This window comes from Notothenia rossii (genome assembly GCF_949606895.1).
Source record: "Notothenia rossii genome assembly, chromosome: 6".
Classification (NCBI taxonomy): domain Eukaryota; kingdom Metazoa; phylum Chordata; class Actinopteri; order Perciformes; family Nototheniidae; genus Notothenia; species Notothenia rossii.
In genome coordinates, this window is record NC_136909.1 from 80,726,625 (window position 1) to 80,750,792 (window position 24,168).

The 24,168-nt window shown below is 39.9% G+C and overlaps 1 protein-coding gene across 1 annotated transcript; it reads right to left on the minus strand.

Annotated features, from left to right (window-relative positions):
* Positions 1-13,085: 13,085 nt before the first annotated feature.
* LOC307043088 (monocarboxylate transporter 12-B-like) lies at positions 13,086-21,648 on the minus strand. Its single transcript, XM_079687322.1, has 8 exons — positions 21,273-21,648; positions 19,039-19,142; positions 18,251-18,394; positions 17,479-17,574; positions 17,161-17,317; positions 16,250-16,963; positions 15,460-15,719; positions 13,086-14,479 (listed from the first exon to the last, which is right to left on the minus strand). Exons 1-8 carry the CDS (start codon positions 21,407-21,409, stop codon positions 14,292-14,294), a joined length of 1,800 nt encoding a protein of 599 aa, XP_079543448.1. The 5' UTR covers positions 21,410-21,648; the 3' UTR covers positions 13,086-14,291.
* Positions 21,649-24,168: the final 2,520 nt, after the last annotated feature.

The following is a 24,168-nucleotide window of genomic DNA, read 5'->3' on the forward strand; positions in this document are numbered from 1 at the left end:
GGGAAGAAAGTCGAGTTGTTAAGGGACCATCTCCAGTTATTGTTTTTCTCCTGATCCTAGGATAACTTCAAAAGAAAAAGTGTTAAGTAAAGATCTGGACTTGGGCGCCTGGAGGAATGGGAACATCCGAGCTACAAAACTCCAACAGCTGCAGGGCATGGGAGAAAAAGGAGTCACACGCACACTAATACACATAGCACACACACACAACTGAATCGATACAGACAGACAAAAGGGCGAGACAATCAATAGCATTTACATGTGATCAATACCGATCAATTCCTCAGAGTGTGGGAAGATGTGTGTGAACGGTTGTAAATATCTGCCGTGGCTAATGTCCACTTTCTATTGGTTTCTATTGCTGCACATTTTTAGTATGTTTTACTTTAAGGGTTATCAGATATGTTTAGTGGGATGATGATGCTGAAGACATTGCCAATAGTCGTGAACATTTTTAAAGGGATAGTAAAAAAAAGATGGATATTTGTATGATTGCTGTTCTTAGCGCTGGACTGTGAATGTGGTCGGGACATCTTAAGGAAACTAGATAAGTTAAAGGCTTTAACGAGTCATATAACAGCAGGATGGAGCCCACACTTCATTAATCAACTCCATCAAAGTTATTATCCCCAATCAAATATCCATAGGCATCGGCGTTTAACCGTTTGTAAGTTGAGGAAAATAGAAATCTCAGCAAGAGCCATGACATGACTATATTTATTTATGTATTCGTTTATTTGGCAGGGACATTGCACATTAATGAACACTTAAAACATGAAATGTGCCAAGTGTAAATATGCCAGATTTAGCTTTGAGCTACTTTCCATCCGCAGTCCCTCACATAACACATTAGGAAAATGAAAATTACAGCACAAATACATAAAATGCAAGAAAGAATACCCAAGTACTTAGGACATGGTAATACAATATAGCAGCATCGATGCATAAAGCACAAGAGAAGATACCCCTGGATTAAAGTGCATTTAGTGGTGATCGCACGTCTGTTTGTTTCTCAACCATTATTATTATACTTTCTTGTTCTAGTCTTTTTAGTTGACAAACCAGGGAACAATCTTACATTCGTACACCTGCAATAAAAGTACTTTTCACAAAAAGGAGAGGATCATATTTAATTAAGGAAATAGTTAATTTGAGACACATTTGATTTTGGCAAGGAGACCGTACAAACTTGATTGTTACTGTGTTTTTTTATTCAGGTCCTTTACCTATGAGCTAAGTGGAATTGGCATGCCATTAGAGAAATTGCCCCGAGGGTCCTGCAGGATCAAGTTTCCTGAGATGCATCGTGCATGCCTTGAGGACACAGTATCACTCCCATCGTCTCCCACTTCTGCTGATTACTGAGAGGACGAGATAAGACAGACGGGGTGTTCTGCCTGGTTGGTTTCATACAAGTGCATTTACTGTAAATGTTTCCGGATTTATAAAGACGTTTATGGTTGCCAGTGTGTCTCCCATGCAAATTTGCATGCAAATCATTGTTGGAGCCTTGAACCGCTGGAACATGAAAACATGTCAGAGTTTAATGGCCTCATTCAGCAGCCCTGAGGGGATTCAGGGTGATTACAGATAACTCACTGCACGAGACACTCTTAAACACTGTTTTAAAAAGAGCTGTAAAATAGGCTGAAGTGCAAACGCTACCATTTTGTGCAAGTGAGAAAATAAGCTGATGGCCATATATCAGCTGAGTCATGATGTCTTGATACATTCAGACAACACGTGACCAATACTGCGTACTATGTTCATCAACTCTATCGAGTTTCTGTAGATGCAGTCGCAGTCCAACCCCCTTACATATTTCATCATTGAGAAAACAGAAGTTAGCAGTCACGGTAACAAACACATGCAAGCTTATTTTACTGTTGTGATTATGTACAACAATTAGATAGAAATCCCCCCTCCCCTTGCGCTTCAGAAGAGTGTTCATTACAACATATTGACCCAGTTGTGGAAGTGAGTGAAGCGTTACAGGTGGACGAGTAAGGCTGATCAACACAGTGTTTTCTGAGAGACAGTGTGTGAAACAATTTGTTTACAATGGTGTAAATGCTTAATACAATCAGAGTGTAACACATGTATTGGTATAAACACTTCAAAGTAATAGCTGCAGCCATTATAAAAGTGACCTAATATAAAATAAACAGTAAGAGATCAATAAATGAAACACTTATACACATTTCATATGCTGATACCTGACTCTTACAGGGTGTGTGTACGCATGTGTTTAACAGACATTGACAACTGGTCATTGAGTGCTAATGGAATGCCAATCAGTTCCCACGCAGTGGACCATAAGCCCCCCCTCCCCCCCATTCAGACAACACTGACCACCTGGACCAGTGTGTGAGTGAGTGAGTGAGTGAGTGAGTGTGTGTGTCCATAATAATATTGACTGGTTGTAATGTGAGAAGTCAGGACACAATAGCGCTGTAACTCTGAAGACCTAACACCATGCTGAGAGAGATCACAGCTATGTGTCACAAAGAAACAGAAACACACACTGACACACACACATGCTTTAACTTCAGTATCACTTGTCCATCTATACAAACGGGTAGTCATTTAAAGGCGGTTAATAATAAATAATATGTCTAATTTATGCCTGGTTAAACCTTCAATGTATGCCCGTGAGGCAACTAGTATGTGCCCAAGTTAAACCAAGTTTTGGATGTGAGGCTCTGCAGTGGAAACACAAAGAAACTAGTTTGCAATTGGGCACCACCACATAACCGGCTCATTACCTGCCTTGGAGAAAAATAAGTGTAAATAAGTGCTCATACTGCAACTTAAACGGAGTGTTTTGTCTTTGCATATGCCTCAATTTCATTAAGTCCTGATGTTAATCATCTGCATGGACATGGAGATATGTAAACACATTAGTCCCATTTAATGGCTTTAATTCTAAATGCGTGTGCTAATGAACTCTCAGTAACCACACATGTATTGCTGTGTTTCTACCAATGTTTGCTGCATTACAGCATGTCAATATCCAAGCAGGTGTTCAGCATCGTTTGGAAATTGACAGATAAAATCCAACGCTGCTTGACCGTGCTTTGTATACTGGTTTGCACCAACCCACTGTTCAGACACAAACCGTCTCATTTGAATGCATGGCATAAAGTCCCTTCAAATGAATCTAAATCTAAACACACTACTAATCTCTGTGTGTTTGCATGTCTGTCTTTTTCTCTTTTTCATTCAACTTTTTCCCCTTCCATCCATGCGTCTCCTCTCTCGCTCTTTATCTCACAACTCTGCCTGGAACTCCATCTATTTATTTCCATACATTAAACTGTGAAACACGATATGTTGTGCTGCCCGAAAAAGATTGCTGCATGTATGAGTGTGTCTGTGTGTGTGTGTGTGTGTGTGTGTGTGTGTGTGTGTGTGTGTGTGTGTGTGTGTGTGTGTGTGTGTGTGTGTGTGTGTGTGTGTGTGTGTGTGTGTGTGTGTGCTCTGCTTGTTGATCTGTTCCATCAGTGGTGTGGTAGTACAGTTGTTCTCACTTTGCTGTGATCCACCAGCAGTGACAGACACACTCCTGTGCACACAAGCATGGACACACACACACACACACACACACACACACACACACACACACACACACACACACACACACACACACACACACACACACACACACACACACACACACACACACACACACACACACACACCTTGTGACATGACTAATTAAATACTGTGCTGTGGTGTTGTCCTGTTTGAGTTCATTTAACACACTTTGTGGTGACAAAGCCCAACATAAATGCTGCTTCACAACTTCTTTATATTAAAATCTGCACGTGAACACACCACACACACTTACAGATGACAGCCTCCTCAACCAGCTCCATATGATACAGAACTCAGAACGCCGCTGCTTGGATTATTACACGCATCAAATCCTCTGACCACATCACCCCATCCTCTTCCCACTGACTGGCTCCCTGTTCAACACCGGATCAAATTCAAAAACCTCTTACTAACCTACAAAGCTCTCCATAACATCGCCCCCTACCTATCTCACTGACAAATAATTCTGCAGAAAAACACCTTTAATAGTGGATAGTCCTATCAGAAGAGAGCAGGGCAAGGCCAACCAAGCAGAATAAAACTCTCCATTGAACGAAAAACAAGGAAACACTGACAGATTGTGACAGTTATGTGTTATAATAATGTGTGTGTGTGTGTGTGTGTGTGTGTGTGTGTGTGTGTGTGTGTGTGTGTGTGTGTGTGTGTGTGTGTGTGTGTGTGTGTGTGTGTGTGTGTGTGTGAGACATGTAGAAATATCTGCAGTAGAACTTTAAAGGTTACCAGCCCCCAAGGAAGGAAAGAGCCTCAAAAAACAGAAACCAGTGAGGTGACACCCGCAAAGTATAATGTTATGTGTTATGTGTTATCTATTAAAATACAGTTTTGGTTTTGGTAACTTCACAGTTGTATGAAATATATACATATGCAAATACTTTTACACACTATTAATTTGAACTCAAACGCAAATGTTGTCAGTACCATGATTTACATGTGAACAGAAGGTCACACGTAACTTTTTCCACTTGTAAAAGTAATTTGCACAGGTTTTGGTTTCCACTTTACAAACCAAAAGACAACTAAAAACATAAAGTATGCATGTTTAAAGATTAGAAGACATTGTAAAAAAATGTGGCTCGACCAAAAATCGTTTTTAAAATGTGCTATATAAATAAAACCTGATTTGATTTGATTATGAAATGTCAAAAAGACTACACTGGGCGTGCACTGAAGTAGGATGCCCCTAATTTCAACAAAATGACCTGATGACATCTTGTCACCTGAAACACTAAATTCTGCTTCACGTTTCATTTAAAGTGAAGCGTTTACCTCACTGTTTTGCTCTATTGCTCAAGCCTCTTGCAGTACATACCCCCTCTTACACATGTGGAAAAAAAAAAAAACACAAACCCCCTAAAAAAGAAAATGTGATATTTCAGAGGCAGGATGCAGATATTTAGTTGAAAGAAGCTAAATGTCTGCATCCTGAGAGAGAACGTGCGCTCGGTGTTTCCCCCTGCAGAAGGTTTGGTGGGGTTTAGCCCCACATTAAGAGAGGCAACTCAAATATGTCTGAAGTAATACTATAATGATTGAGATCTCTATATCATTGTTATCGTTGTTCTAAGAAGAAAGCAGTTGTTAAAGGGGCTCTTTTATTAGCTAATCTGCTCTGTTGTGATTGGTCAACTGCTCAGAGATATCCCGATACTTAGCCTATCACGCACAGTACAATGAGTTGGTGAGCTTAGAAGCAAACATGTTACATAGCGATGTCATCATTTTATCAAAAATAATCATAGGAGTCCAATGCTGGAGGCGTTTCAGGCAAGGGGGGAGTGTGTGGGAGAGAAACTCCCTCTGGAGGTAACTTTGGGATTTAAGCCTTTGCAGACCATTTACATGCAACCTATACAAAACGCTACAGGAAAGAGAAACCCCCAAAAAGCATAATGGGGTCTTTTTAAGTCAATCTTTTGGCAAAGAACGTTGAATAATTAATTTGAGCCAAACATATTGCATTCTTGGCGTGATTTATCGAGCAAAGCAAAAGTGTAATGTTTTGCACTATTTGTGTAAAGCAGTGATAATATGTTCATATACCTGCCAGGACCTTTATGACAAGCACAGTGTAATTTGAACAGAGCTCAGTGGAACAAAATGGAGTTACTCCGTGAGAAGAGACACACTCACCCCGGCTGGTTGAAAGTTACACCGATTTGTTTTGATTACAGGTAACCAAAACTAAAGCAGGTAGCTTTTCTGCACAATTTTGCTCTAAAATAGGAAGTAACTAAATATATAAACGCGACAAAAAAGGGTTTCCGTTTCAGGTTTAGACGGAAGAAAAACAAATGCCTTTGAAACTTTAATTTACACAATTGTGGGAACAGTTTTGTTTTCAGGCATTTAGTTGAAGAATGTTAGATTTTGATCATTATTTTTCCATCTGTGACAAACCTGACAGAAGAACACATGTAGACGGCATGTGCCAGGTCTGTTTGTTTGTGTGTGTGTGTGTGTGTGTGTGTGTGTGTGTGTGTGTGTGTGTGTGTGTGTGTGTGTGTGTGTGTGTGTGTTATTCATTGTGTGTGAAGTTTCCACAGAGAACAGTGGGCTGACTCAAAATGAGAACTTAGGGTTTCCTCTACGGGCCTGAGAGACAGAAGGCAAGTGGAAAACTGGTTTCACACAAACACGTACAATATTCTTCAAAAACATACCAGCCTATACACAATAACAACCCCAAAAAAACAAAAAAAAGCTTTACATACACACACACACACGGAGACGGACCCATGCACATCGTATATACACTGTGCATCAGACACACACACACACACATACCTTTGTTAACGAGGCGTGGTTGGCACTGTTCGACAGCAAAAGCAAACTGCTCCAGGGTAACTGTGCAGACACACACAGGGGGCTAAACAAACAACATGCTGCAAAGGTCAACATGTACAAGCTTTACCATGAGTACCACTGGACAGGCAGCATCACTATATTCAAACATCATTTATGAATGAAGTAGCAACTTGTGATTTTCAGGCATATAACAAAGAAAAAGGTTTTTTTTTTTTTTTAAATGAATACTGAATCTTCTTTACTTTGTTATCTTTGCAAGTAGCACAATGACTATTCCTTAATGCTAACAGACTGAAAAAGGTTATTATATATAGTAGTTATTATCTAATCACTTTTGGTGAAACATAAAATAGCTGGAGTAAAAAGGAAACAACCTGCAACACAAAGAACTACGCCACAACAAAGCAGCGCACCTTTTGCTTTTCATTTTTAAACTTTTGTTTTTCATCTGTGTTTTCTCTTACACACTGTGATGTTTAACTATTATAACACTGTTATAACACTGTTGCTGTTTAAAAGAGCAAACTCTCTCTCTCTCTCTCTCTCTCTCTCTCTCCTTTCTTCAATCTATGTAACCTCAAATCTGTAGCTACAACTATTTTCCAATTCTTCTTTATTTTTCTCTTTAAAGCCACTTTCCACAAAGGTGTGTGTGTGTGTGTGTGTGTGTGTGTGTGTGTGTGTGTGTGTGTGTGTGTGTGTGTGTGTGTGTGTGTGTGTGTGTGTGGGAGGGTGGTGAACAAACATAGGAAAGGTTATGGTCTTAAAAGTGTGAAAAGGTCTGTGGTTTTCCTCACCTTGACTAGCTTCAAGAGCTTGCAAGAAAAATAAATTGCTTACATCAGCGCATATCAGAAAATACAAAAGGACCTGATCCCTGCACACACACAAAGACACACTTCTAAGAAATTGCTTTTTAAAGGGTTCATTAGAAACATGAATCTCTAAATATTGTGTTTGATAATTGTACGCGTGTGACAGTTTTCCGAGAACATCGAGCAAATATTGTAATTTTTAAGGATTTATGTTGGTTGGATACAAGACAAGGTTGGATACAAGACAATCTTTTGGGAACAAATAATGTCCGTGTTTACAAAGGTGCAGTGAGCAGTAAGACCAGATAAGTAAAACCACTGGCTGTGAAGGACAGTTCAGTCTAATTTGAGAATATAACGTTTTACAGGAAGAGAAGAGATTTTAAATAAACCCAGAGTATGTTTTACGAAATCACATGTCAAGGGATTATGCTTGAAATGACATATTGACTATAGATTCTATGGAAATAAACAACAAAGTAGATATTGTTGTGTGTTATTCCTTCAGAAATCTGCACGCTGAAAATCTGTGTGACATTGTTTTAATTGTGTATTGTTTATACCTGTAAGATAAACTCATTACGGAATAATTCAAGCATGTTAACACTGATATATGACTGTACTGCTCTGCTATGAACTGTCAATGGTTTACGACAGTCACAATAGTAGTATGAGTAAATGTGACAGCTGAAATACACCAAATTATAAACAAGACATGTGAGAGAGAAATACAGAGATAACACACAATATCTCTCTGAGTGGAAGTGTCTACATTTGTCCTTTTCATCTGTGCAATCCTCAGGTGTGTACTGTGTTTAGTAGTGTTTGTCTACCCACAAACAAGTGTGTTTCAGTCATGTGGTAACACACATGAATGCTCACACACACACACACACACACACACACACACAAACACACACACACACACACACACACACACACACACACACACACACACACACACACACACACACACACACACACACACACACACACACACACACACACACACACACACACACACACACACACAGCGGCATTATGCACCTGGCTGCAGCACAACAGAAGTTTATCAGCGAGGGAATCTAGTATAAACCAACAACGCAGGTGTTTCTGTGTGTGTGTGTGTGTGTGTGTGTGTGTGTGTGTGTGTGTGTGTGTGTGTGTGTGTGTGATCACGCTTCCTGGCTGACATCAGTAATTCTGCTCTGTAGCTCAACAGTCTCATCTTCGCAGGAGAACAGAATTTTTTATTTGAATCCAACTTCAAACTTATAAAATATAGCTTTTAGTATAATGTGAATGTGTCAGGGAAATGTAATTAAGTGAAAGGTGAGTATTGTTCGTGGTGGGAGAAAAACGTTGTGTTACAAATGCTTCCGGTGACTTCCTAGTGGCGGGCTGATTCACCTCAAAAGTCCCCTAATACCTTCCACACATGTGCCTCAAAACGACAGACGAGTCAAAGCCAACACCCCCCAAAGTGCGACATCAGTTCTGACCCTGAACACATCTGTATAAAACACACATCTGTTTAACCACCATCAAAACAGAAAATCCCCACATGCATAATTACTCTGGCTGCAATTTATTCAAATTATTTATCTAATATATCATATTCCAATCCCTTGTATATAGACCCTTATAGCACTATTTTAACTATTGTATCTGTTTTTATTGTGTTGCACTGTTGGAGGAGCCTGTGACCTAAGATTTCCGTCAACATAACTACTGTAGCTAGTATGACAAATAAAAGCCTTGAACCTCCACCCATCCAACAGAGTTTTTATCTTTCGTCTTTGGGTCCAACTTTCCTTCTCACACATGCTGCCATTACCTGCTTTTTTGGGGGGCAACAATACTCTATGAACCCCTAACTCATCCCCTCTAGTAAAACACAGTTCCTCAACAAAGACATTTGGTATTATCATTCCATATAAATCCCATCATTTTAATCCACTTTCTCAACAAACACAACAGCGTGTGACAATGCTCTGCCTTTGTGAACAAATGTAACTACAAGAATTATATTGCAGAGACCATTTTTTAACTTTTAGTGCTGTTGATGACATGTGAGCAGCACCTTGACTTTGCCTCCCCCATGTGGATGAGCTGTCTCTAACTTCAGAGGGAACCCAGGATGTTTAATTAGTATGCTGGCAGAGATTATAAACACTATTGCATACATTTGCTATGCATGGCATCGTGACTGAAGGAGTCTGTAAAACCAAGGACAACGAGAACACAAAGAAGAATACTTACATTTGTTGTGTGTGTGTGTGTGTGTGTGTGTGTGTGTGTGTGTGTGTGTGTGTGTGTGTGTGTGTGTGTGTGTGTGTCATTACAGAAGCAGGGGGAAGTCCTTTTTCCTGTGTTTTTTTTCTGTGTTCGGGGATGCCAACCTCAGAGGAAACCCCCCCCCCCCCTCCTCCTCCGCCTGCCTCCCACGCATACACCTACACAGTGGAAACTTCAGAATGAAAAAAATGTAGAAAAAAACCACACACTGTCACAAAAACTGTTAAGGCTTTCAGGTGATGCACGCCCCTGCTGGCAACCACATTGAAAGCTTTGTGCTTAGATTAAAGAGTGGCATTAAATAGCTGATTCAGATCCGTTTTGGATTACAGATAAGTTTTGAAGGCAATATTGTTTTGCTGAAAACATACCTTTTAAAAGTAACATCACTGATCACCTCCTCATATAAACTACAGCAAACTTTTCATCCCTCTTTAACCAATGCTTTCTCAGAGAACATCATGTGCTTTGAGCATGCCACAAATGTGATTACAAAGAAATGCTTGATATAAAAACACAACAGACTGTAACATGAAATACTTTTACAGACAGCAAACTCCTACTATTGACATCTCTACTTAATATGATTTGTGTTGTTCCTGCCTTGCACAAGCCCCTAACTTGACTTAATTTCAGAGAGTGACGTCTGATATCTGACTTCGCCAAGGCATAGAAAGGTTATACAGAAAAGCAGATTTATAAAATATGACACTTAAGGTGTTAGTAAAAAATAAATTCAGATCAGGCATGCGTACAGACATACTGTACACATGTCACACTGGAGGATGCAGAGAAAACATGCAACAGTGGTTGCAGCAGCGGAACAAAGCAGGGCTCCCGTGTGGGGGAAGATACATTCAGAACGGGATGTTCACTTCTGTACACACACACACACACACACACACACACACACACACACACACACACACACACACACACACACACACACACACACACACACACACACACACACACACACACACACACACACACACACACACACACACACACACACACACACACACACACACACACACACACACACACAGCACACAGCACCCAAAACCTTGTACAAACACACTCCTGGATGCAATAGTACAGATGCATAACTGTATGCAGGCAATACAATACACACTTCAGTCTTACATGCATATTACCTGAACACACACACTCAATCTGCATAAAAAAGAGGGTTTGTACATGTAGTCAAATGGAAATATACTTTATTGGACTTAATGCCTGCTCCAAAGTTGCTTAACACTTTAGATTGTTTTATAAAAATCTTTGTTGTGGCGTAGTGCTCTCCTGCTATTTTATGTTCCACCACAAGTGATTAGATAATATCTATATAAGAAACTGTACTTAATACATGTTATAGTCTTTCAGCCTTAAGGAATAGTCACATCAAACAGATAATTATAACTTAAACAATGTTTTAACTATTTATTTATGAAAGCAACAGACTGAAAAATGACCGATTTCCTGAACCCCCTAAAGCAGCATGTGAGTCTACTGCCCTCTTGTGGCTGCCTGACAACTTTGCAGCTCTCAACAAATTATGAGACGAATACAAATATGCTGTTGTGATTTTCCTTCTTGGAGTTGATGTGGTTCATCTCCAGGATGTGGATACAGGGTGTCTTTAATGAGCACTACTGTCAGTTAGAGGTTTATCAAACGGTTATCTTCTATAAAGCAACACATAAAATGTACATGTTCAAATGTATCTCAAAATTGTACCAGTTAAGCCCCATGCCCCGGTACCGGCAACATCTTGCAAGAAACAGCGTCTGAGGGCTTCTTAACATTTAATAAACTATGAATGTGTTATACTCACTTAACGGAAAGAAACTCAGCTTTCAGACAATATTAACAATTTTTTGCTAAACAAAACAAAACGGTAATAACAAAAGCTCTGAATTAGCCCTTAGCACAGAACTCACGGTAAAATACCCCTATTACTTATCGGATCTGCACAAACAAGATATCGATTAGCAAGCTGAGATTCCACTGATTCCGGACATATAAGTATCATCACTGAGCGATCAGAACAACCAAATAATTAGCTTTACGGAGCCAAAACGGCTAAAAAAGTATTACCTTTGTCGGAGGAAAAGTTGTTATGACAACCCAAAAAAAAGACATTTTAAAAGAAAATTGTTATGAAGTCCGAATGACCGGTGGAAGTTACACTTAGAAACCTTAGAAACCTATGAGAGCACAGGTGTGTAATGTACATGTTGAGAGTGGAAGGTCAGGCGGCATCAGGGGGGTGCTAGGGGGTGCTGCAGGTCCCCCCGATAGCCCAAAGCACCCCCAAAACATGTTGTCTTTTTCATTTTTATGTGTGAAATTCTTAATTTCAAAAATGATTGATTCGAAAATAATAGTACAGTACAGTAGAAGTAAGTCTGGGTCTCTGTGTTTCATTCAAGTTCGGCTCTGTGTGTGTGGAACGAGCCATTTTGTGTGCGTGCGCGAGCGAGAGAGAGAGCTTACCGGAGATAGTTGTTGATATAGCATCTGGTGCTACTGTAGCTAGCTACGCTAACAGATATAAGGAGCTTTTTCAACAACAAGGTGGAGGGAGAACTCTCTCCTGTCAGACTGAGAGGCTCAGATAACCTCAGCTCAGTAAAGTAAAGGACTCTCTCAGTGTTTAGATTACATCTCAGTGGGTCTCAAACGGTTCGGTCACGATTAATGTAAACAATTATTTCCGAGACACACGTTTATATGATCATTATAGGTATAAAAAAAAGAGAATAAATGAAAACCAGTTATGAAATACTATGACAGTAAAACAAGAATACAGTTTAAAAGGGGAGTGATTTGTAAAATATCCATAAAGAAAAAGTAAATCTGTTTACAGTTCTGTTTCATATGGGTGTTGAGAGGTATCCATAGATCTCTTAATTTTGCTCTCAAAGTGCACCAGATTGATGCTTTTAACTTCAATATTTAAAAAAAAAAAAAATTATCCCGGGGGAACATGGCCCCGGACCACCTAGAGGAGGTTAGGTCCACCCCCCACTTGTAAAAAATAGCTCTTTACCCCTGCTTACACCTAGGCTATATGTCGTGAGCCGATTATCGAGCCTTCATTGAAACTATTTTTGTTATTATTCAGTGGACATAACATGTTTCATTCATAGAGTAAAAATAGTCTAGGTTCATTCATGCAATATATATATATATATTTGTTATGTTATTCTCGGTCAAATATATATGCTAATTCGTGACGGTCAAACGTTGTCAACGTTTTGTGACGTTACGTCGGCGAATTTTGCTCAAAACATACGAAAAAACGCACATTTGTACCTGTTCTCTTGGCGGACTGCAACGTTAACGGATTTCCTTCTTCCTTATCTCGTCTTGCAAGGCAGATAAAACATTTAGTTAGGGCGAAAGAACCCGTTTAAATATAATATTTCCACATCCGAGTTGCTAGCCGTAGTTCCTTTTCCTTATGTGACATCATCTATCTAAATACTGTCTTCTTATTGGCTGAACGGTCCTCCTATACAAAGTACAAAAAATACACACATCTCAAATGTAAGCCATTCAAGATATATTTCTTTCTTTATTTAAAAAAATGATCATATTCACATCATTGTTAAGTGTTATGATTTAAGCAGATCACCACCATCATGGGCTAATATGGTTCTCATACTCAAAAAGTGCTAACTGTAAGTAACCACCATAGACTGTATATAATATGGTAACCACACATACTTACAATTTAAGCACAAACAGTTAAATATTGTTTGGCACCAGTGCAGACATTTTACTCTGTCCAGCTTTCAAGGTTCAAGTTAAATGCAGCAATATTTTATTAAACCAAACACGATCTAAACTCTGTTAGAGCCGGCCCGGCTAAAATAGCTGGATAGCCTACCTGCCTTCTACCTTCCATCTGTGCACAAACTTATCTCGTGCCCTGGTCATGTGCACGTTCGTGTGTGTTGGAGGAGGGGCTCTGTAAGGAAGTGGCTGTGTATTTTCAAATTCTAGCGCACTCGAGCTGTTTTTTCCAAAATTACCTACCCCACCTTTCCTTTTTTTTTTTTTTAAATAATAAATTATTTATTATTATCATTGTGTCAATCCAACAATTAAAACATGAAAAATATGTAACAACAATGTAGTCATTTCTGGAGCACGGGTTGGTAAGTTTAATTATTGCACAAAAGCCCCATCCCAGCAAGTCCCTGCAATATATATATTGACAATAAAATCATAGTGAATTGGGGGTACAATGCCATAATTAAAAACTAAAGTAAGGTCAAACTGCTGAAATGTGCAGTATTTCTTGATTAATTGTAAGTCTGCATGTTTTGGTTTGGTGTGAAGGAACATTTGTGTCACATGTTTCCATGATACATGCATATTAATCAAATCCTTTCTGATATGAAACATAAACATTGAAAACTGACAGCCAGCAACATGATAATAGGGGCAACTAGGCCAGAAGTATTATAACTGTTGAAGTTAAATTAAGTGAGTCTTTTCTTTTTTTAATTTACAAAATGCTTGCAAAAATTGACTCACATGATATGTATGAGTGCCCGTTGGCTGGATTCACATTAAACAGACAGAAAACTGATTTAAAAAATAAAATGTCATTACAACATAAGGCACAAGTTCTGACATAAGCTGTCTTGATGAGTCTGAGCTTGAGTCCTTGTGCTCTTATGATGCACATCAAAATAGCACCTTAACATTCCTCTGAGCAGATGGAGGAGCAGCATCTTGTCATACGATTCCCTGCTGAGCTGCAGCAGTATTGTGATTGTGATTTAAGCATGGAGCAGAGCTAGACTTGGACTTCTGGAAATGTCTGACTAACAAAGCAATTGTTAGGACAATAGAGCTGAACATGAAAGAAGCCCCGCTGAGAAAGAAGGTCGCTGCGTAGTTTCCTGTCTTGTCTACTAACCAACCTGCAGACACAGAAACAGGAAACATGTTATACCTCAGGGGAAAAACAATCTGCAAGACTAATTATATCATTCCAGGATCTAAAATATCCCAGACTTGTTTTCCTTAAAAACTGTACAGAAATACTTTTGAAATGAGGGATGTAGTTACTTGTGAAATGGGAAAATGATCATGATTACTGTTTTATCACACACAAACAAGTGGACAGTGGTGGTTTTTGTTATCATGAACCAGTAGATTGAACAAAGAGTAAAATGTTAATGTTATAATAACTGGCAACATATTTATCTCTTTCAAACAGGGCAAGATGAGAGCTAAAGCTATCATGTCCTCTGAAATGAAATGGAAGCAAGCAAATCCTATTAACCCTAGTCTAACTTGTTTATCATTTATATGCGAAGATGTCAAAATCAATATGCCAGTGATACCCACAAGAGATTAATAAGACTCTTTCTTTAAAAGGTCCCCTATTAAACTGTTTTTCATCAATATATTAGAGGTCTCAGATATGTACAAAACATGTCTCTGAAGTGTTTGGCTCCTAACACCAAACAGATCATTGCAGCATCCCATAATCCCCTCTGTTTCCAAAGTGCTGATTCTCTGTCTGTTACTTTAGATGAAAATAAGGAGCCCCTCCCCACGCCCCTCTGAGAGAGATTTGGTTACAAAGAACACAATGGTGCTCTAGGAGGAGATTCAGGTGATAAGGTGGGGGGGTTACCTTGGTTGGTGATTGGCTAATGGTTACATAAGCCAAAAAATCGTTATGACATCACAAAGTGGCCAAAATCTGATCAGTTCATTTTCAGACAGGTTTTTATATAAATGGATCAGGACAAAAAGAGAGAATCTTTTTTCATGAAACTTCCAGAATCTCTTTACACAGAGGTGCTTATGTATAACAGACATGAAAAAGTGTATTTTGCATAATAGGTGACCTTTAAATTACAGTAGTTGAAATAAAATCAAGAACTCTTACCTCCTATTGGTGGGCTAATCAAGTAGGGGATGGCGTGCAGGAAGTAGACCACACCCAGAGCGGAGGGCAGGTCGGTGGAGCCCACGATATCAGAGGTCACCACTGGGATGAGCGCCACATATGCCCCGTCAAAGTAGCCGTAGAGTACGGAAAAAGGGACCAGGAGGGAGAAGGAGTGCAGGAGGTGGAGGAACATACAGCAGAGCCCCTCCATGCCGATCGCCAGCATGTAGCTCAGCATGCGATACTTCTTCAGACACCTAGAGGGACAGAAACACATCAGTATTTGGTTTTGATTCGACATCTGCCACTTCTTTCACACACAACAAAAAACCTAGATTTAGATCTTGGCAAGATGACGAAAATCAAATATCACAAAATGTTTGATCAAATGCCATGATATCGAAATCGCTGCGATATTTTAGGGGTAGATATTGGTGCTTTGACCATTTATTCACGCTATAAAAGTTGAGTTATGTGGATATCAAAGTCAAAGTCAACTTTATTGTCAATCTTTCAGTTTGTGTGTACAGACAGAGAGTTCGAAAAATACCGTTTCCCACAATCCCGAATATAGAAATACAAATATGTATAATATACATATAGTATATAGTTAATACGTTTGAAAAGGGAAATAAAAGGGCAGCTAGGTCAGTCTGATTCAGAAAATGATGTCACTTTACTGTAATGCAGTTGGTAAAACTAGGGAAGACACTAATGCAGTATATAACCGTAACCAAAATGTAACACAGTATTTAGTCTGATATCACAATATAGAGACGCTACTTACTTCCTATCTGTGATCCATCCAAAGGTGATGTTACCCACAATGCCACAGACTCCAAATATGGACATGAGGTAGGCAGCGTGCCGGTGCTCCAGCCCGACGCTGAGGGCGTAAGGCACCAGGTAAACTAAGGGAGCGCTGCAGCCATACGCCAGGAACAGGAGGGACACAGACAGCATCAGGAAGTCTGGCATCAGGAGGAATCTGAACTCTTCCATCGACCCGAGACTAAGAAAGGGGCGTCTGGACCAAGGTTTTGTGCTCTCTAAAGGCTCTGTGTGTAAGTGACAGACATTTGCTGTTTTGGCTTCAGTGAGTCCTGATTCTTCCTTCTTAGTATCCATGTCAGCTGTTTTGTTGATCAAGTTCATGCTTTCCACTAATTTCAAGTCCTTATTTGTGCTATCTTTTGTTGCTTTAGGATCTGAGTGTTTGCTCTCCCCTAGCATATTCTCAGTTAACTTGTTGCTAAATAAAATACATTCAGCTATCCTCAGTTGTTTTAAATTTGGATCAGGCAGGCCTGACCTTGATATGTTCCCCTGAGCTAGTTTGAGGTTTTCAAGGCGAACGTTTTTGAGCGCTCCATTGGCTATGAGGAGCCTCTGAGTATCCATTAAGCTGCTTATTTCCAGCTGCTTTGGCTCCACTTGGTTGCAGTCAGCGGGGGCTTGTTCAGCGTCTTTGGAAACCAGCGCCATATTGTTCTCCCATATCCTTCAAGTGGAGTAGATCAGAAAAGCAAAAAATTCATTGAAATGGACCAAGACGTATAATTGAACCTACTTCCATTCTCAAAGTTTAAGAGTTTGTTAGCTATCAATACCACTCTCGTGTCTGTGCATTAACTATTAAACAAGGGTTGACCTATGTTGCCCATGCAGAAGTGACAAAAACTGCAGCTGAGAACTTACCGCTTAATTGTTTTTGGTTCCAGCGGCCTCATCAGAGCTCCACAGACACACAGGTTGGAAACAAATCCTCCCAGGATGAGCAGAGCTCCTCTCCAGGAGTAATACTCTATGAGCAGCTGGACTAAAGGAGCCAGGATGAAGGTGCCAATGCTGCTCCCTGAAGATGAGGGAAAATGGATTTGATGAGATGTCACGAGGCAAAGATGGCAACTGAACGTAGAGACAGATGTGAGAAAATCAAAGAAGAAGAGAGGAGATGGAAAAGTAAGGTGTAAATGACAAGAGAACAAGACATAAGGTAAGTAAAGATTTCACTACCAGACAAGGCGATGCCATAGGCCAGGGCTTTTCTCTCATTGAAGTAACTCCCAACCATGGCTATAGCTGGGGTGTAGCAGAGAGCAAAGCCAAGACCTGTGGAGAATGGATATGATACAAAATCTGATCACAAGAATATGACTCCTTCAAACACCCTGCAATGCACGTACTACATGCATTAAACTACATTTTCTTTACAGACAAAAAGTGCACTAAACTGAACAGGAACATGAAACATCATTAGATACCCATAAAAACATTGAGCCTTAAAAAACAACTATGGTTTGTTGAGTACAAGTTTGAAAAGCAATGAGACATTACTATATGATTGCATGGGATGTTTTTGGAGAATGAAAAGACAAATAATTTCAAAGGGACGGATCCATGTAAAAAGTAGAGCCTTAATTTCCATAGGGAAGGTTTTGACGAGAAATATGCACAAGAATAGACAATATGGTGATTTTGATCAAAGATATTAGTCACTAATATAGTTCAGAGCTTTACATGTGGGAAACAGTATTTTGATATCTCTGTCTGGACACACAAACTGGGAGATTGACAATAAAGTTGACTTTGACTACATGCCTTTTACTTGGAGGTTGACCTCACTGAGGATTAGTTCAGACATGCATCTGTTCATGTTTTAAGAATACAGCACCAATATGTTGCATGTTTTCTCATTTGCCAAGTCTCTCTCTGTGTTCTTTGAAATATATTTGTATAAAACGTCATAGGGTGCCCACGTATAAAGGGGTGTGAGGTGTCTGTGTACCTGTGAGGATGCCCAGGGAGGCGTACAGATATTCCAGACTGGAAGCAAAGGAGCTGAGGATGAGACCAGCAGACGACAGCAGACCTCCTAGCATCACTGTGGCTCTGCAGGAGAGACGGTTCCCAAGGAAACCACCCAGAGGAGCTGGAAACACCAAGGGGTTATTTCACTGACTGATGGCTCAGCACTGGCATTTTATATTCACTACAATTCACATATATGAGGGTTATAAAATCTGTAAACTTTAAATCCATCTCTTTGCACTTCATTTGCACACATATTTTAAAAGTCTTAAAAGTACCCATACACCATTTTTTTTTATCCCAATGTCTTTATGATATGTCTGCCTTTTTATTGATCAGTTTCCGTACCCTGGTCATGAAACGATAATATTTAAATTCAAGAAGTTGAAACTATAAAGACAAGAGAACTTGAATTTTTACGTATTTATGATCTTCACTGTCTAGGAGAGTGTCTTTAACAAAAATGTTTTCCATCACATTCCATTTTTTTTATTTGCTTCTGGATCTGCATAGAAATACAATTAGTGAATGAAAAATAGGAAAAACAAGTGATTTTTTCAATATGTAAGGGATGGAGTACATGACAAAAATAGAAAAGAAAATACAAAAAAAATGCTCACAGATTTAAGAAAACATTGAGTCCCCTCCTTAACAAAACAGTCAAATGGGATTCCCAACAAAAAAAAAGTAATTTTTGAATTGCCAAATCTGGTTTAACTTCAGTGTTAATCTGCATTCAGATACTGCAGCGTGTTGAGGTCTCACCACAGAGCATGGTGGTGGAGTCGATCAGACTGTGGATCCAGGCCGTGGTGGAATAATCCTTCCCAAAGTGCAGCTGGAACTCCACGAAGAACATGGAAACACATCTGGATACGGAAAAAACATGGATTTAGTGCATTTTATTCCATAATTGTCGACAAAAATGGCATGTAGGTAAATGTCTCTATGGCTTTGTTTGTTTGGGACAAAGAGAGGAAGACTGGAGCCACACAGAGACGATAACTAACCAAATTCAATATCAAAAAAATATTTTGTCCACACGGTATCGGCTCAATAAACGCGTGCCCGTCCACACGAGACCGGGCGGCACGGTCCCGTGGGTTAGATGCGCCTTCATAATGCCGAGGAAAATAACTTTCAGAATAACGTTATTAGCCCATTTTACAACTTGAGGACCGAATGTTTTTAGTAAGGGCTATACAAATGTCCATTCATACTGGGTAGTTTATTTAGTTAAAAAAAATTATCCAACGATTTACAGACGTCTCTTTCCCAATGTTAGTCAATGGGAAAAAGTATTTCCGGGCCCAGCGACTGATGTGGAAGTGTCCGGCGGAAGTAGTACCGCCGTTTGGCCACAATGAATATTTTCCTCAGAGTCCGGCGCACTTCATGGGGCATTGGTTTCGGCGGCCTCTGTTTCTCTTTTTCTCCCTCCCCGAGGCAAGCGTGTGCTCCTGCTGTAAAAGGCAGGTGCACCACACCCAGTGCCACTGACTCTGAGCCTGGCTCCCGAGCAGGAAGTTCACCCCGGTAGTCCACCAGCAGATGAAAAACACCCACCTCTCCGGCTCTTCCAAGGGACGAGGGAACCGTGCGGGGGGGTCTGCTGGAGGCTTCTGCTGGGTGCACTGTCCTGCGAGATACCGGGACCTTTCTCGAAACACTCGGAACACTGTTGTTGGCGAGGTGGGGAGAGGCAGGGCCTATGGCGTCATCGTTATCAGGAATTGATCGTAAAGGGCGTAATCACAGAGTCGTTTGGTCCCCCAGAGCGTTGCGTCCGCAGATGTACCCACCTTGGGACCCGTTATCCGCGTTTCCCTGTCGGCCTCGTGTTAAGTCGACGAACCGTCTATAAGATAGAGAACTGTAGCGTATACGACCCGTTTCATCTCTGTGTGGCTCCAGCCTAAGTTAGTGTAAGGTGATAACAACTGGGGACACTTTTTTCTAAAGGGGAGAGACTGTGACAACTAACGACCTAGGTCATATCGTGTTTATCACTTTATTGCTTTTATTCCCTTTCCATAATCGAAAGGTCCTGTCCTCCCATTTATTGTTTATGACATTTTATTGTCTATATTGTAACTTCAGGTGGAACTCTCAGTTCTCATGGCATCTGACTGGATCAGATTAGACATTAGTGAAGTTGAAACGAAAGGAAAAGTTAAAAGGTCAACCACCATCTTTTTACTTTTTATTCCTTACTCAGCACATGCAAACCTACATGAGCAATTCAGCCGTCCTGTAGTACATATTAGCTTTAATCTTAACGTATTAAAATGTAAATAGTAGTGGAAATCTAAACCAGCCAACAGCTCAGGGGTGCATGAAAGGGGCCTGCTGTGCCAAATTAAGATGGAAACATCTCAGCAGGATTTGTGGAAAAAAAGAAAATATTGCTGCTGAAGCGGGTAAGTGGCTTACACAATGTGAGCCGAGTGGTAATGAAGTGTTGCCAAGTAATAACAGAGGAGGTGATGACCAAAGCTAATAACCCAAAGCCTATATGGAAGAACCAGTGTGCCACACAACACTGCACATGCAGAAGCTACAAATCCTTCTCAAAAGATCTCTTAAATCTTCCAGATCCATAAAACAAAGCATCGTCATGAACAAACCCCCTAAGTGATTATTTGTAAATTGATTAATCATCCTATGTTACATTACATTTGTCGAAGATTTAAAGCTTTAAGGCAGTTCAACATTATATTTCAAGTCTCATTGATTCAGTTAAACTCCCCAAACACATGCTTTTTGGCTCGTGCAGGAATGTTTTAATTAGTAAGGTTCCATCGAAAGTGCAAGTCATGCAATTTTTTTTTTTTTTTTTTTAAACTTGTGGTGGTGTTCCTTAAAGAAAACACAAAAACACACAATTATGCTTACTACTTCAGTGAGATTTTTGTTTCAGATATTTATAGCCCAGCTCGGATTTTATAACTTGATGAGTTTACCAATATGACAGGCTGGTCCTCAACCCTCACACACACCTGGTTACAGCTCGAATGCAGATGGTGGCGAGGAAACAGCCAGCGACGATCATCCAGCCCCAGCCGCCCTCCGGTGGGGTCGTGACCCCCGACATCCTCCTGCCTCCCTCGAGCTTCTTCTCCTTGGTGAGTGCCATCGCTTCAGCCAATGAGAAGGCCGGCTCACATCAGTGTCTGCTCCCTCTGTTACAAGGGAAGCTGGAGGTCACAAGTCCTCTTTTGTCCTTCTGGCACTAAATGTGCAGCGTGTTTCCATTGGCTGGGCTTTCTCTGTCAAACCGCAGTCACTTTCTTAAAGCTCTTCCGATGTTTCTGTTTGCTCCTCCTCTTCTTCCTCTGTCCCTGAGGAAACACAAATAGCATAACAGGCAGAAACCATGAATATCAGCTTCATAACAGAGTTTAAATCTATTTAAATTATAATTAAATTTACTTTAAATATTAGTGTTTGGTTTAAAAAAAAAAAAAAAAAAAATTCACATGTTTTTGTTGAGGTGAAGTAAAACCTGATCTGATCTAGCTTACAATGACACAACCGGCTACTAAACCCACTCTAAATTAAGACTTTTGTGGCTTAACGTGAATAGTTTCATCCTTTGCATTGGATGATGGTAGTTTAAAGCTTTGATGGTATTAAATATTGCATCTGTATATCTAAAAACACATTTGCAGAAATCTTAAATTCCAATTTTTGTATATATTTTCTAGGAATGCACCGAATATTCGGCCACCGAAAATTATCGGCCGAAAATGGTTAAAAAGGCCCTTTCGGCCGAAAGGGTTTTAGCACCGAAAAAATATCACCGAATGTCAGAGAACAGGGTTACGTTGATCATACTCCGCATATTTGTCCGGGAGTTTTGATTTCAAGTGGTGGAGTAATCCCGAAGTGGTGAAAGTCTTTGCAGTTACACCCCCTCGAGAAATGTCAGCTGAACACATTTTACAAATCGCAATCCGCGCCTCTCTCTCTGATATTTTTAAATATCTCCAAGCGGCAAACATGTTGGCTGTGAGCCAGCCGCGAGCATGGTCGCGCGCCGTGCTTGTCGCCGCGTTTTGATTACGTCATCACAACAACACGTTAGCTTACCAACGTTATAGGTGCATTTGTTGTTGTTGAAGGCCTGGCTGTTACAGTCTTTATTTACACTATTTTGTAGTAGGCCTACTGGCCTAGATGTTTATGCAGTTTTAAAGCACCTTGGCTTTGTTCTGAATGCACTTTGTTGTAGTTATCCTACAGAGAAAAGAAAATGCACTTGACTTGGAATTAATGTACTGTATGCATTCAAAAGTGCTGAATACATGTTTTATGGACCCATAATAGTGATTATTATTTAAGTTAAGTGTTGCCATAATCATGTATTTTTCCATGATCAGATAGCTGAACAACATTGGTAAAAAATGTATACATTATATATATATTATATTTCTATTAATCATTTTCGGCCTTTCGGCATTCGGTTTTCGGCCAACTGTTTCCTATTTTCGGTATCGGTTTCGGCCAAGAATTTCCCATTCGGTGCACCCCTAGTATTTTCTTTCAAATGGCTATGGCAGCTACACACACAAGTCATCATTAAGATGTATGCCAACATACTTGTTTTAAATTCCTAAATGACATTGTACACTCTCTTGGACATTGAACAGAAAGTGTTTATATCTTACAATCTTTGGATGAAGCACCTCATGTTTGAGATTTTTCTGTGAGCAGAAGATCGTATTTTGTTTCCAGCTCAAAACACTGATCTATGAGGGAACTTCAGAAGTCCAGTACTGACGAGTTCACACTGCCACATTCACGGCCACATTTGCAACGTTTATCATTGGGAGAAAAGAGATTGCCACATACACAGAGGAGGCAGGCATGTCTTTTAAATTATATGTTTTGGTGAGTATCATCATGGTGAATAATAGCAATGAATTAAAAAAAATTGCGTGCTGAAAAAGGGAACAATTTTTCCAGCTTCAATAGAGAACTTTTTTTGTAATGAACCTGAAAACACTAATTGACATATCATTGTATTTACACTTGAGTTCATCTTTCTCAGTGTGGACCATTTAGCATATTCTTCTTGATGCAAGATAAAAGTTATGCAAATGTTCTGCACGTGATGGTCTGTTGATGGAGACATAACATCTCACAAAGTAGCAGTAAAAGATCCATCTGTATTTCAAAGACAACACATCTAGAACAATTTTTGGTGCAATTCCTGGCATTTAAACGGGGGGATCACATTTCGGCCCCCACCTAGTGTGGGAGGGTGTTGCCCTAACAAAAAAAACACAATATGTGATGTTTGTGCGACATAAAGCAAATATTTTACGGATAAAAATAAGCACTTTATGGAGTTGTTTTGTGCATTTTCGTGCCACAATGTATAACCTTGAAATCTTATGGTTTACAAAATTGTAAACCATAAGAATGGGGCCAAACACCAGAACAGAAGTCAGGGTCAGCTACAGTTAATGTAAAAAGGTAGTCGTTCAGTGTGTCTGAAGTTAGATTTCAAGGCGGTTAAAGTGCTAACTATTAGATCCTGTTTTTTTGCATCTGATAATCCCACACTCTTTACATTTGAAAAGCTCTGGCCCTCCACCAGCGTTTTTGCATTCCACCTACTCGGTCTGTATTTGGTTATTTAAAGAAACTCAATGAGTCTGGAAGAATCTGCACAATCAAGCTGTGTTGGCCTACGTTTAAGGGGCTTTTCAGTTACAGGCTGGCACACATTTAAATAGGAAATAAAACAATAAAAGAAACACTGGCAATCTTATTTAAAAGATAATCTGCCCTCCTTTATGTCCGGTTGAAACTGCTTTCACCTGCCGTCCAAAGGTTTTGTGTGGAAATGATTTTGCTTTGTCATCTTGACAAATAACCTGTACCGTG